Source organism: Pan paniscus, chromosome 20, assembly GCF_029289425.2.
Source record: "Pan paniscus chromosome 20, NHGRI_mPanPan1-v2.0_pri, whole genome shotgun sequence".
In the NCBI taxonomy this organism is placed as follows: domain Eukaryota; kingdom Metazoa; phylum Chordata; class Mammalia; order Primates; family Hominidae; genus Pan; species Pan paniscus.
In genome coordinates, this window is record NC_073269.2 from 48439728 (window position 1) to 48451907 (window position 12180).

Consider the following 12180-nt stretch of genomic DNA (forward strand, 5'->3'; position numbering starts at 1 on the left):
TTTCCATCTGTCTGCTTCCTTCTGATTGTTTCTCTTTGTCTCTTGTTTCTGTCTGACAGTTTGCCTTTCCCCTCTTCCTGTCTCTCTCTGTCTCCCTTTCTCTCTCTCTCTTTCCTTTTCCATCCTCTCCCTTCCTGTCTGTCTCTTTCTCTCTCCCTTTGTGCCCTGTCTCATTCTGCCTCTTTTCCTCTCTGTGTCTCCTTTGTCTCTCTGTCCTTGTCTCTCCCTCTCTTATCTCTGCCTTTATGTCTCCTTTCCCGCAGCCCCTGGGACCATGCCGCTGTGAGCCTGGCTTCTTGGGACGTGCCTGTGACCTGCACCTGTGGGAGAACCAGGGGGCTGGGTGGTGGCACAACGTGAGTGCCAGGGACCCTGCCTTCTCTGCCCGTATTGGGGCAGCTGGCGCCTTCCTGTCCCCACCGGGGCTGCTGGCAGTTTTCGGAGGTGAGCAGATGGGGCGAGTATCTGGGATCTGGAGGCCCGGCAGCCTATGGCCAGGGCATGAGACTATCCACCCTTCCACAGGCCAGGACCTCAACAATGCCCTGGGTGACCTCGTCCTATACAACTTCTCCGCCAACACCTGGGAGTCTTGGGACCTGAGTCCTGCCCCGGTATGGACCCCTCCTCGGCCCTGGAGGAGCCTTTCCACTCAATCAGACCCAGCCGGGGACCCCCAGAATGATCCCCTATCACCTAGTGCTCCCCCAGTTCCTGCAGCTTGATATAGGAACCTACTTCTCCCTGTTTCTGCCTTTTCTCTCTGGTTTCCTTTTTTCTTCTTCCTCTTCCTTTATCTGCCTTTGTGCATCTTATTTTTCCATGTGTCTCCTGTTGCTCAATCTGTCTCTGTTTTCGTCTGTCTGACTTTTGGGCTTCTGTGTTCTCTGTTTCTGTGTCTCCATCTCTCTGGGTCTGTTTCTCTCTGCCATTTGTCCCTTTAACTCTGTCTCCTTGCCTCTTCTCTCTCTTATTGTATTTCTCTGTTTCTATGAGTCTGTCTCTTCTTTTCTCTCTCTGCCGGTCTCTGCCTTTCTCTTTGTCTCTGTCTTTATCTCGCCTTCTCTCCATGTTTCTCTGGCTCTGCATCTCTCTGTCTAAGCCTGGCTCTGGCTCTCTTGCTGTGTCTCTACCTCTGTCTCTTTTCTCTTCCTCACAGGCTGCCCGTCACTCCCATGTGGCCGTGGCCTGGGCCGGCTCCCTGGTACTGATGGGTGGTGAGCTGGCTGACGGCTCGCTCACCAACGACGTGTGGGCCTTCAGTCCACTGGGCAGGGGCCACTGGGAGCTCCTGGCACCACCTGCCTCCAGCTCCTCAGGGCCCCCAGGCCTGGCAGGTCACGCGGCTGCCCTGGTGGATGATGTCTGGCTATATGTGTCTGGAGGCCGCACCCCGCACGACCTCTTCTCCTCTGGCCTCTTCCGTTTCCGCCTTGACAGCACCAGCGGGGGCTATTGGGAGCAGGTGATTCCGGCAGGCGGACGGCCCCCTGCTGCCACTGGCCACTCCATGGTGTTCCATGCCCCCTCCCGTGCCCTGCTGGTCCATGGTGGACACCGGCCCTCCACTGCCCGGTAAGTGACCTGTCCCATAACCCATGCTCCACAGGCCAGGCCCAGCTCAACACCATAGGCCTTTAGTCTTTAGAGGTCTTTGCCCACTGTCGGACTCCTGTTGTCTCTCAGTCACTCCTTCCTTCATGTATTTACTTATTCCTTTGTTCACTCATTCATTCATTCATTCACCCACTCACACATTCTCTGATGTTTTATTCAATCTCTTGGTGAATTGCCTTCCACACACTCCCACCCATGTATCTATTCAACAGAGCCCTGCTTGGTGTCCAGCCCTTGCTAGCTTATGCAGGTAACTCAGAGATGACTCAGGGTCCTGCCCACAGGGAACTTCTAGTTTGGAGGGGACATAGAGTCAGTCATGGCCAGTCTCATCCCTGGGTGATCACACGGCTCCTAAGAGCCTGGAGGAGGGAGAGAGACGCTTCCTGCCCTGAGCCCCTGCCCTGCTTCTCCTTCGGTAGGTTCTCTGTGCGAGTGAACTCCACTGAGCTTTTCCACGTGGATCGGCATGTGTGGACGACGCTGAAGGGGCGGGATGGGCTTCAGGGCCCAAGGGAGCGAGCCTTCCACACAGCCAGTGTTCTGGGCAATTACATGGTGGTCTATGGTGAGGAGGCTCCCCAATCCTGCCTGCCTGCCTGCTGAGGGCCTGAGCCAGCCCTGAGCTGAGGCTCCCTGCAGGGGAGTCCCCCCACCTCCCCTAGGCTTGCCAGCTATGCCCCTTTCCTCCATTCCCAGGGGGCAATGTGCACACCCATTACCAGGAGGAAAAGTGCTACGAAGATGGCATCTTCTTCTACCACCTTGGCTGCCATCAATGGGTGTCAGGAGCTGAGCTTGCCCCGCCAGGAACCCCTGAGGGTGAGTGGTCCCTGTTCTTCCCTAGGGGCTCCTGAGGGTCCCACCTCTCTCCATAGTGATTCTGGGCTCAAGCCACCTCAGTCCGTAAGGGTGAGCCTTACATCCAGGCCAGTTGGTGCCAGCCTTAGGAGGCAAGCCTGGGATGGACATGGGACTAGGGCATCGTCACCATGGAGATGGGAGGCCCTCACCGCAGTATCCAATGTGGGTTCCAATCCAGGTTTTGCCAGTTTCCAGCTGCCCCAGGGAAATGCCTAAGAGGCAGCAACTTTTCCTTCTTTTTAACTTTCTTTTCTTTTCTTTTCTTTTTTTTTTTTTGAGACGGAGTCTCGCTGTTGCCCAGGCTGGAGTGCAGTGACGTGATCTCAGCTCACTGCAGGCTCCACCCCCCGGGTTTCACGCCATTCTCCTGCCTCAGCCTCCCGCGTCGCTGGGACTACAGGCACCTGCCACCTCACCTGGCTAATTTTTTGTATTTTTAGTAGAGACGGGGTTTCACCGTGTTAGCCAGGGTGGTCTCGATTTCCTAACCTCATGATCTGCCCGCCTCGGCCTCCCAAAGTGCTGGAATTACAGGCGTGAGCCACCATGCCCGGCCACTTTTCTTTTTTTTTGAGAGGGAGTCTCGCTCCGTCGCCCGGGCTAGAGTGCAGTAGTGTGATCTCAGCTCACTGCGACCTCCACCTCCCGGGTTCAAGCGATTCTCCTGTCTCAGTCTCCTGAGTAGCTGGGATTATAGGCATGCATCTCCATGCCTGGCTAATTTTTTTGTGTTTTTAGTAGAGACAGTGTTTCATCATGTTGGCCAGGCCAGTCTCAAACTCCTGACCTCAAGTGATCCACCCACCTCAGCCTCCCAAAGTACTGGGATCACATGTGTGAACCACCATGCTTGGCCTTTTTAACTTTCAATTTAGGTTCAGTGGTACAAGTACAGGTTTATTATATAGGTAAATTGTGTGTCATGGGGATTTGGTGTACTGATTATTTCATCACCCAGGTATTAAGCCTAGTACCCAACAGGTAGGTTTTTTTTTGTTTTTTTTTTGGAGGGGATGGAGTCTTACTGTGTTGCCCAGGCTGGAATGCAGTGGTGCAATCTTGGCTCACTGCAACTTCCACTTCCTGGGTTCAAGTGATCCTCCCGCCTCAGCCTCCTAAGTAGCTGAGAGTATAGGCGCATGCCACCACACCCGGCTAATCTTTTTGTATTTTTAGTAGAGACGAGGTTTTGCCATGTTGGCCAGGCTGGTCTGGAACTCCTGACCTCAGGTGATCCGCCCACCTCGGCCTCCCAAAGTGCTGCGATTACAGGCGTGAGCCACTGTGCCCAGCCCCAGTAGGTAGTTTTTTGATCCTCTCCCTCCTCCAACCCTCAGGTAGGCCCCTCAAGTGTCTGTTGTTCCCTTCTTTGTGTCCATGTACACTCGATGTTTGGTTCCCACTTGTGAGAACATGCAGTATTTGGTTTTCTGTTCCTGTATTAGTCTGCTGAGGATAAGGGCCTCCAGCTCCATCCATGCTGATGCAAAGAACATGATCTCATTCTTTTTTATAGCCACATAGTATTCTATGATGTATACGTACCACATTTTCTTTTTTTTTTTTTTCTTTCTATGTATTTTTTTTGAGATGGAGTTTCATTCTTGTCACCCAGGCTGGAGTGCAATGGCACGATCTCAGCTCACTGCAACCTCCACCTCCCAGGTTCAAGCGATTCTCCTGCCTCAGCCTCCCGAGTAGATAGGATTACAGGTGCCTACCACCACAGCCGGCTAATTTTTGTATTTTTAGTAGAGACGGGGTTTCACCATGTTGGCCAGGCTGGTCTCAAACTCCTGACCTCAGGTGATCCACCTGCCTCGGCCTCCCAAATTGCTGGGATTACAGGCGTGAGCCAATGCGCCTGGCCTCCATTTTCTTTATCCAGTCTATCACTGATGGCCATTTAGGTTGATTCCATGTCTTTGCTATTGTGAACAGTGCTGCGATGAACATACACATGTTAGAACAATTTATATTCCTTGGGGTATATACCCGATAATGGGATTGCTGGGTCAAATGGTAATTCTGTTTTAAGTTATTTGAGAAATCTTCAAACTGCTTTCCACAATGCCTGAACTAATTTACATTCCCATCTGCAACCTCACTCGCATGTGTTATTTTTTGACTTTTTGATAATAGCCATTCTGATTGGTGTGAGATGGTATCTCATTGTGGTTTTGATTTGCATTTCTCTCATGATTAGTGATATTGAGCATTTTTTCATATGCTTATTGGCCACGTGTATGTCTTCTTTTGAAAAATGTCTGTTCATGTCCTTTGTCTACTTTTTAATGGGGTTGTTTTTTGCTTGTTAGTTTATTTAAGTTCCTTATAGGTTCTGGATGTTAGATCTTTGTTGGATGCATAGTTTGCAAATATTTTCTCACATTCTGTACATTGTTTGTTTACTCTGTTGATAGTATCTTTAGCAGCAACTTTTTCAAGATCACAGTAGATAAGTGACAGAGCCAGCATGGCTATCCCTAAACAACAATCTGTATAAAACTATCACTTAAGGCCGGGTGCAGTGGCTCACACCTGTAATCCCAGCACTTTAGGACGCCATGGCGGGCAGATCATGAGGTCAGGAGTTTGAGACCATCCTGGTTAACATGGTAAAACCCCATCTCTACTAAAAATACAAAAAATTAGCCAGTCATGGTGGCATGCGCCTGTAGTCCCAGCTACTCGGGAGACTGAGGCAGGAGAATTGCTTGAACCTGGGAGGCAGAGCTTGCAGTGAGCTGAGTTCGCACCACTGCACTCCCACCTGGGCAACAGAGTGAGATTCCGTCCCCCAAAAAACAAAAACAAAAACAAAAACTATTACTTAATCTCTGTGCCTCAGTTTGCTCATCTGTGAAATGAAAATTATAACACATAATGCCATTGGATAGCTGTAAGAGTAAATTGAGATGATCCTTCAAGAATGATGCCCAGTGAAGTGCTCCACACATTTCCTTTCTTTTTTAAAATTTTTATTATTTATTTTTGAGACAGAGTCTTGCTCTGTTGCCCAGACTGAAGTGCAGTGGTGTGATCTTGGCTCACTCCAATCTCTGCCTCCGAGGTTCAAGCAATTCTCATGCTTCAGCCTTCTGAGTAGCTGGGACTAGAAGCGTGTGCCACCACACCCGGCTAATTTTTGTATTTTTAGTAGAGATGGGGTTTGCCATGTTGACCAGGTGGGTCTCGAACTCCTGGCCTCAAGTGATCCATCTGCCTCGGCCTCCCAAAGTGCTGGGATTACAGGCGTGAGCCACCGTGCCTGGCCTAATTTTTGTATTTTTTTAGTAGAGATGGGGTTTCACTGTGTTGACCTTGTGATCTGCCTGCCTGGGCCTCCCAAAGTGCTAGGATTATAAGCATGAGCCACCGTGCCCGGCCAGGCATTATTATTATTGTTGTTACTATTTTATTTTATTTTACTTGAGATGGAGTCTTGCTCTGTCACCGAGGCTGGAGTGCGGTAGCACAGTCTCCACTCACTGCAACCTCCACCTCCCGTGTTCAAGCTATTCTCCTGCCTCAGCCTCCTGAGTAGCTGGGATTATAGATGTGCACCACCACTCCTGGCTAATTTTTGTATTTTTGGTAGAGTTGAAGTTTTGCCATGTTTGCCAGGCTGGTCTTGAAGTCCTGACCTTAAGTAATCTGCCTGCCTGGGCCTCCCAAAGTTCTGGGATTACAGGCATGAGCCATCACGCCCGGACTGTTGTTACTATTTTAGAGGCAGAGTCTTGTTCTGTTGCCCAACCTGGAGTGCAGTGGTGCAGTCATAGCCCACTGCAGCCTTGACCTCCCGGGCTCAAGCAGTCCTCCCACCTCTGCCTCCCAAGTAGTTGGGACCACAGGCCCATGCTACCCTTCCCAGCTAATTAAAAACAGAATTTTTGGCCAGGCACTGTGGCTCATTCCTGTAATGCCAGCACTTTGGGAGGCCAAGGCGGGCAAATTGTGAGGTCAGGAGTTCGAGACCAGCCTGGTCAATATGGTGAAACCCTGTCTCTACTAAAAATACAAAAATTACCTGGCGTGGTGGTAGATGCCTGTGGTCACAGCTACTCAGGAGGCTGAGGCAGGAGAATCGCTTGAACCCAGGAGGCGGAGGTTGCAGTGAGCCGAGATCACGCCACTGCACTCCAGCCTGGGTAACAGAGGGATACTCCATCTCCAAAAAAAAAAAAACACACACACACAAAAAAACAGATTTTAAAAATTTTTTTGTAGAGATGAGGCCTCCCTATGTTGCCCAGAGTGGTCTTGAGCTCCTAGGCTCAAGTCATCCTTCCATCTCAGCCTCCCAAATAGCTGTGACCATAGGCACACAATACCACGCCTGGCTAATTAAATAAAATATTTTTGTTTTTAGAGATAGGATCTTGCTGTGTTGTCCAGGCTAGTGTTGAACTCCTGGCCTCAAGCGAGCCTCGTGAGATCCAGCCTCCCAACGTGCTGTGATTATAGACGTGAACTACCACGCCCAGACATATTGTCTTTCTTATAGCAGTTAGGGTCCTGTCTCAGGGCCAGAGGGGTCACCAGGGAGGAGATATGGAGAAACCTTTCACTCTCATTAAATCAGACACTGCTTTGAAATCGGATGAAAGCCACAGGCCCTCTCTTCAGAAGATGCTTATACCCGCAAGTTGGGCGTATCACTTCGGGGACGTGAGGGCTTCCCAGAGTCGCATCTGTTCACTCCTCCTCCCTGAAAAGGAGAGAGAGGAGAGGACAAGCGTAAGGAAGGAACCTTAGCACTTAAGGGATGGGAAGGAGGAAAGGCCCCAGAGGAACCGTGTGTGACCATCAGGAATAAAGTCCAGGCCTGGTGTCTGAGGCCCTCATTCTAGGTCTCGTCTGCCTATCCCTTGGTCCCCTTCACTGGGCAGGAATCAGGAGTGTGATGTTTCTGGAGGCCTCTTCCTGCTTCGCAGTTTGTGATTCCCTGGGCCAAGTCCCACATGTTTACAGTGCATGCAGGTCAGTAAGAGGGTAGGGAAGTCACCATTCACTGACCACTTACCTGTCAGTCAGGATTCTTGGCTGTAACTGACAGAAACCCAACCCAGCTGGCTTAAGCAAAAAGGAGAATTTCTGGCTGGGCACGGTGGCTCATGCCTGTAATTCCAGCACTTTGGGAGGCCGAGGCGGGTGGATCACGAGGTCAGGAGATTGAGACTATCCTGGCTAACACAGTAAAACCCCGTTTTTACTAAAAACACAAAAAATTAGCCAGGCGTGGTGGCGGGCGCCTGTAGTCTCAGCTGCTTGGAAGGCTGAGGCAGAAGAATGGTGTGAACCCGGGAGGCAGAGCTTGCAGTGAGCTGAGATCGTGGCACTGCACTGCAGCCTGGGTGACAAAGCAAGACTCTGTCTCAAAAAAAAAAAAAAAAAAAAAAAAAGGAATTTCCTGGCTCACTTGAGTGAAAACTGTAGGGGCTGTCTTCAGGCTGGGCTGGATCTAGGTGCTCACAAAATGGCATCAGCCATTTCTCACTCAATTTTTCAGCTGGGTTCACTTCAGTTTCTTGCCTTGTGTAGATGGTCACAGGCAGCTCGTGGATTATCTTCTGTCATAAAATGCCCAGAAAGAAGGGAGTGTCTTTGCCCCAAGAATTGAGAATCAGGCCCTGTACCCCTCCCTGAGCCAGTCACTGAGACTGATGGGCCTGGGCTAAGGCCTCACTTCTGCCAGAACCAGGGACAACTCCACCTAAGTCTCACAGATTGGGAAAGGGAAAGGTTGGTTTTCCAGAGGAAAATCAGGCGCTATCACCAGAAGAGAGGCTGGTGCTAGACAGACAAAAATGGGAGACTGAGGCAGCCTACTGGGGGCTCAGCAGATTCTTCAGTCCTCCCAGCTCCCTGAGGACGAGATGATGGTTCTTTTTATAGAGGAGGAAACCAAGACTCAGAGAAGTTCAGTCTCCTGTCCAGGGTCACACAGCTAGTCAGTAGTTGATCCACGATTTGAACCCAAGTAAGTGGTAGACACAGGATTTGAACCCAAGTCTTTCTGACCCTAAAGATCAGAAAGATGATTTGGGTAGGGGTGAGGGAGCTCAGCTTGTTCAGGGCCAGGTTGGCTGGGAGAGTGTCCTTGGGCAGGTGAGGTTGAAGCAGCCACCGGAATAGAAGGCTGGGCTGTGGCCCAGGAGAATCAGGAACCATGGAGGTGGTGGAGGGGCTGGGGGTCTAATAATGTCATTGGGGTCTCTATTCCCCTAGGCCGAGCAGCGCCTCCCAGTGGTCGGTACTCACATGTAGCTGCGGTGCTTGGTGGCAGCGTCCTGTTGGTGGCTGGGGGGTACAGCGGCCGGCCCCGTGGGGACTTGATGGCGTACAAGGTGCCCCCCTTTGTGTTCCAGGCACCTGCCCCTGACGTGAGCACTGGGGTGACAGGGAAAGGGTGGCTGGGGGGAGGAGGTAGCAGGGTTTCCACAGGTGAGGGGAAAGGCAGGAGGGGATCCCTGGGAGAAGGAGTGGGGATCCCTAGGGCCATGAGAGAAGGGAAGGAGGTCCCTGGGGCAGAGGAAAGAGGAGCTAGAGGTCCCTGGGCCTGGGGGAGGAATGGATGGGCATGCTGAGCACTCAGGGTCCTCTGGGATAGCTAAAGCGAGCGGGGACTTGGGAGGCCGGCCCAGGTCTGAGAGGCCTCCTCCTCCGTCCCCTTGCCTCCCCCTCTGTCCCCTTGCCTCCCTGCAGTACCACTTGGACTACTGCTCCATGTACACAGACCACAGCGTCTGCTCCCGGGACCCGGAATGCAGTTGGTGCCAAGGAGCCTGCCAAGCTGCACCCCCTCCTGGGACCCCCTTGGGGGCTGTGAGTGACAGCCCTAGACCCTCTGTTCCCTAGCACAGAGACCTGCCCTCAGTGTCTCCCTCTGCCTAACCAGATGGACAAGAACTTTCCCTCAACTGGGAGACTTGTTTTCATGCCGGAGATCCTCCTTCCTGATTCCTGACTGCGGAGCCCTGAACCTTTGCCTATCCCACCCAGCCCGACCCTTTTGAGCCCGTGACCCCATCCCCGCATCCCCCGTCCTCTGGATCTCCCACATTCCAAGTCAACTCCCCGTTCTTCAGTTTTTTGGCCCTTTCCATCACAGGACCCTGTATCCACAGCCCTTGCTTCCCAGATCTCTTGAGCTCCAGTCGACAGTGAGCCCTTTCCCCTCTCCTCCTCGCAGTGTCCAGCCGCCAGCTGCCTGGGCCTGGGCCGCCTCCTGGGTGACTGCCAGGCCTGCCTGGCCTTCAGCAGCCCCACAGCCCCTCCACGGGGACCTGGCACCCTGGGCTGGTGCGTGCACAATGAGAGCTGCCTCCCTAGGCCTGGTGAGTGTCCGCAGCAGTGGGCCGGCGGGAGGGGGCCAGAGCACTCCACACTGACCCACCGGCCCCCACCCCCGTCCTCTCAGAGCAGGCCCGCTGCCGAGGGGAGCAGATCTCAGGCACTGTGGGCTGGTGGGGGCCTGCGCCTGTCTTCGTCACGTCCCTGGAGGCCTGCGTCACCCAGAGCTTCCTGCCTGGCCTGCACTTGCTCACCTTTCAGCAGCCGCCCAATACCTCCCAGCCCGACAAGGTGGGTAGGAGGCGTGGCCCTGGGTGGGGTGTTGATGATCCTGATCCTAGGGTTTGTTTTTTCTCAAATGCATCTTTATCACTCTTATGTTTACTCCAAAACTCTTTACATTCAAGGGTCTTATTTTCCTTATGGACTTTATTTTTTATTTTTTTTGAGAGGGAGTCTTGCTCTGTCACCCAGGCTGAAGTGCAGTGGCGCAGTCTCAGCTCACTGCAACCTCTGCCTCCTGGGTTCAAGTGATTCTCCTGCCTCAGCCTCCTGAGTAGCCGAGATTACAGATGCCCGCCACTGCGCCCAGCTAATTTTTGTATTTTAGTAGAAGACGAAGTTTCACCATGTTGGTCAGGCTGGTCTTGAGCTCTTGACCTTAAATGATCCGCCTGCCTTGGCCTCCCAAAACTCTGGGATTACAGGCATGAGCCGCTGTGCCTGGCCTCCTTATAGATTTTAAAAAGAATTTTTACATTGTGGTAAAATACACATAAAATTTTTCATCAGTGACATTTAGCACATTTACAATATTGTGCAATCATCACCACTATCTTGTTACAGAACATTTTCATCACCCCAGAGGACAACCCTGGACTCACTAAGTAGTCACTCTCTATTCCACTCTCCCCCCCGGTCCCTGGCAGCTACTAATCTGTTTTCCATCTCTGGATTTGCCAGTTCTGGACATTTCATGTACATGGAGGCCTGTACTATGTGGCCTTTTGTGTCTGGCTTCTTTCACTCAGCGTAATGTTTTCAAGGCTCATTCATTTTATAACTTCATTTGGAAAGGAACTCTATTCCTTTTTATGGTTGAGTAATATTCCATTGTATAGATGGACCACATTTTGTTTATCCATTCGTCAGCTGATGGACGTTTGGGCTGTTTCCATCTTTTGACTATTGTGAATAATGCTGGTATGAGCACTTGTGTACACGTTTTTGTTTGAACATCTGTTTTCAATTCTTGTGGCTGTATACCTAGGAGCAGAATTGCTGGGTTATATGTTAATTCCATATTCATCTTATTGAGGAATGTCCAAACTGTTTTCCACAGTACCTCTTTATTGATTTTTTGTTGTTGTTGTTGAGACAGAGTCTCTCTCTCTGTCGCCCAGGCTGGAGTGCAGTGGCACGATCTCGGCTCACTGCAACCTCCAGCTCCCGGGTTCAAGTGATTCTCCTGCCTCAGCCTGCTGAGTAGCTGGAACTACAGGCACTTGCCACCACACTCGGCTAATTTTTTGTATTTTTAGTAGAGATGGGGTTTCACCGTGTTAGCCAGCATGGTCTCCATCTCCTGACCTCATTATCTGCCTGCCTCAGCCTCCCAAAGTGCTGGGATTACAGGCATGAGCCACCATGCCCGGCCTCTTTATTGATTTTAAAAATAGCTCATATATTCACATGGTTCAAAAATCACAGTGACATCAAAAGTCATCGGGGCTGGGCACGGTGGCTCACGCCTGTAATTCCAGCACTTTGGGAGGCCGAGGTGGGCGGATCTCTTGAGGTCAGGAGTTTGAGACCAGCCTGGCCAACATGGTGAAACCCTGTCTCTACTAAAACTACAAAAATTAGCCAGGCGTGATGTCGGGTGCCTGTAATCCCAGCACTTTGGGAGGCTAAGGTGGGAGGATCACTTGAGGTCAGGAGTTTGAGATCAGCCTGGCCAACGTTACGAAATCCCATCTCTACTAAAAATACAAAAATTAGCTGCTCATGGTGATCCGTGCCTGTAGTCCCAGCTACCTGGGAGGCTGAGGGAGGAGTATCTCTTGAGCCTGGGAGGCAGAGGTTACAGTGACCCAAGATCACGCCACTGCATTGCAGCCTGGGCAACAGAGTGAGACTCCATTTTAATTAAAAATAAATAAATAAATAAATAAAAGGCTGGGCACGGTGGCTCACGCCGGTAATCCCAGCACTTTGTGAGGCCAAGGCAGGCGGATTACAAGGTCAGGAGAGCGAGACCATCCTGGCTAACACAGTGAAGCCCTGTCTCTAATAAAAATACAAAAAAATTAGCTGGGTGTGGTGGTGAGCACCTGTAGTCCCAGCTACTCAGGAGTCTGAAGCAGGAGAATGGCGTGAACCCGAGAGGTGGGGCTTGCA

General features: G+C 51.4%; 2 protein-coding genes across 7 annotated transcripts in view; both read left to right on the forward strand.

The window, feature by feature from the left end:
• LOC100976543 (CEA cell adhesion molecule 6) overlaps positions 1-12180 on the forward strand; it is a 910921-nt gene that overhangs the window by 574409 nt on the left and 324332 nt on the right. The gene's annotated exons all lie outside the window — the stretch shown is intronic.
• Positions 1-12180, forward strand: part of MEGF8 (multiple EGF like domains 8) — a 53339-nt gene that overhangs the window by 9297 nt on the left and 31862 nt on the right. For all 6 annotated transcript variants that reach the window (XM_003811761.6, XM_034946057.3, XM_008964158.4 and 3 more), the window contains 9 exons: positions 264-444; positions 526-614; positions 1160-1575; positions 2040-2185; positions 2317-2439; positions 8716-8870; positions 9193-9312; positions 9680-9824; positions 9908-10071. In XM_003811761.6, coding sequence (XP_003811809.4) covers positions 264-444; positions 526-614; positions 1160-1575; positions 2040-2185; positions 2317-2439; positions 8716-8870; positions 9193-9312; positions 9680-9824; positions 9908-10071 — 1539 coding nt within the window. The remainder of the gene's footprint in view (positions 1-263; positions 445-525; positions 615-1159; positions 1576-2039; positions 2186-2316; positions 2440-8715; positions 8871-9192; positions 9313-9679; positions 9825-9907; positions 10072-12180) is intronic.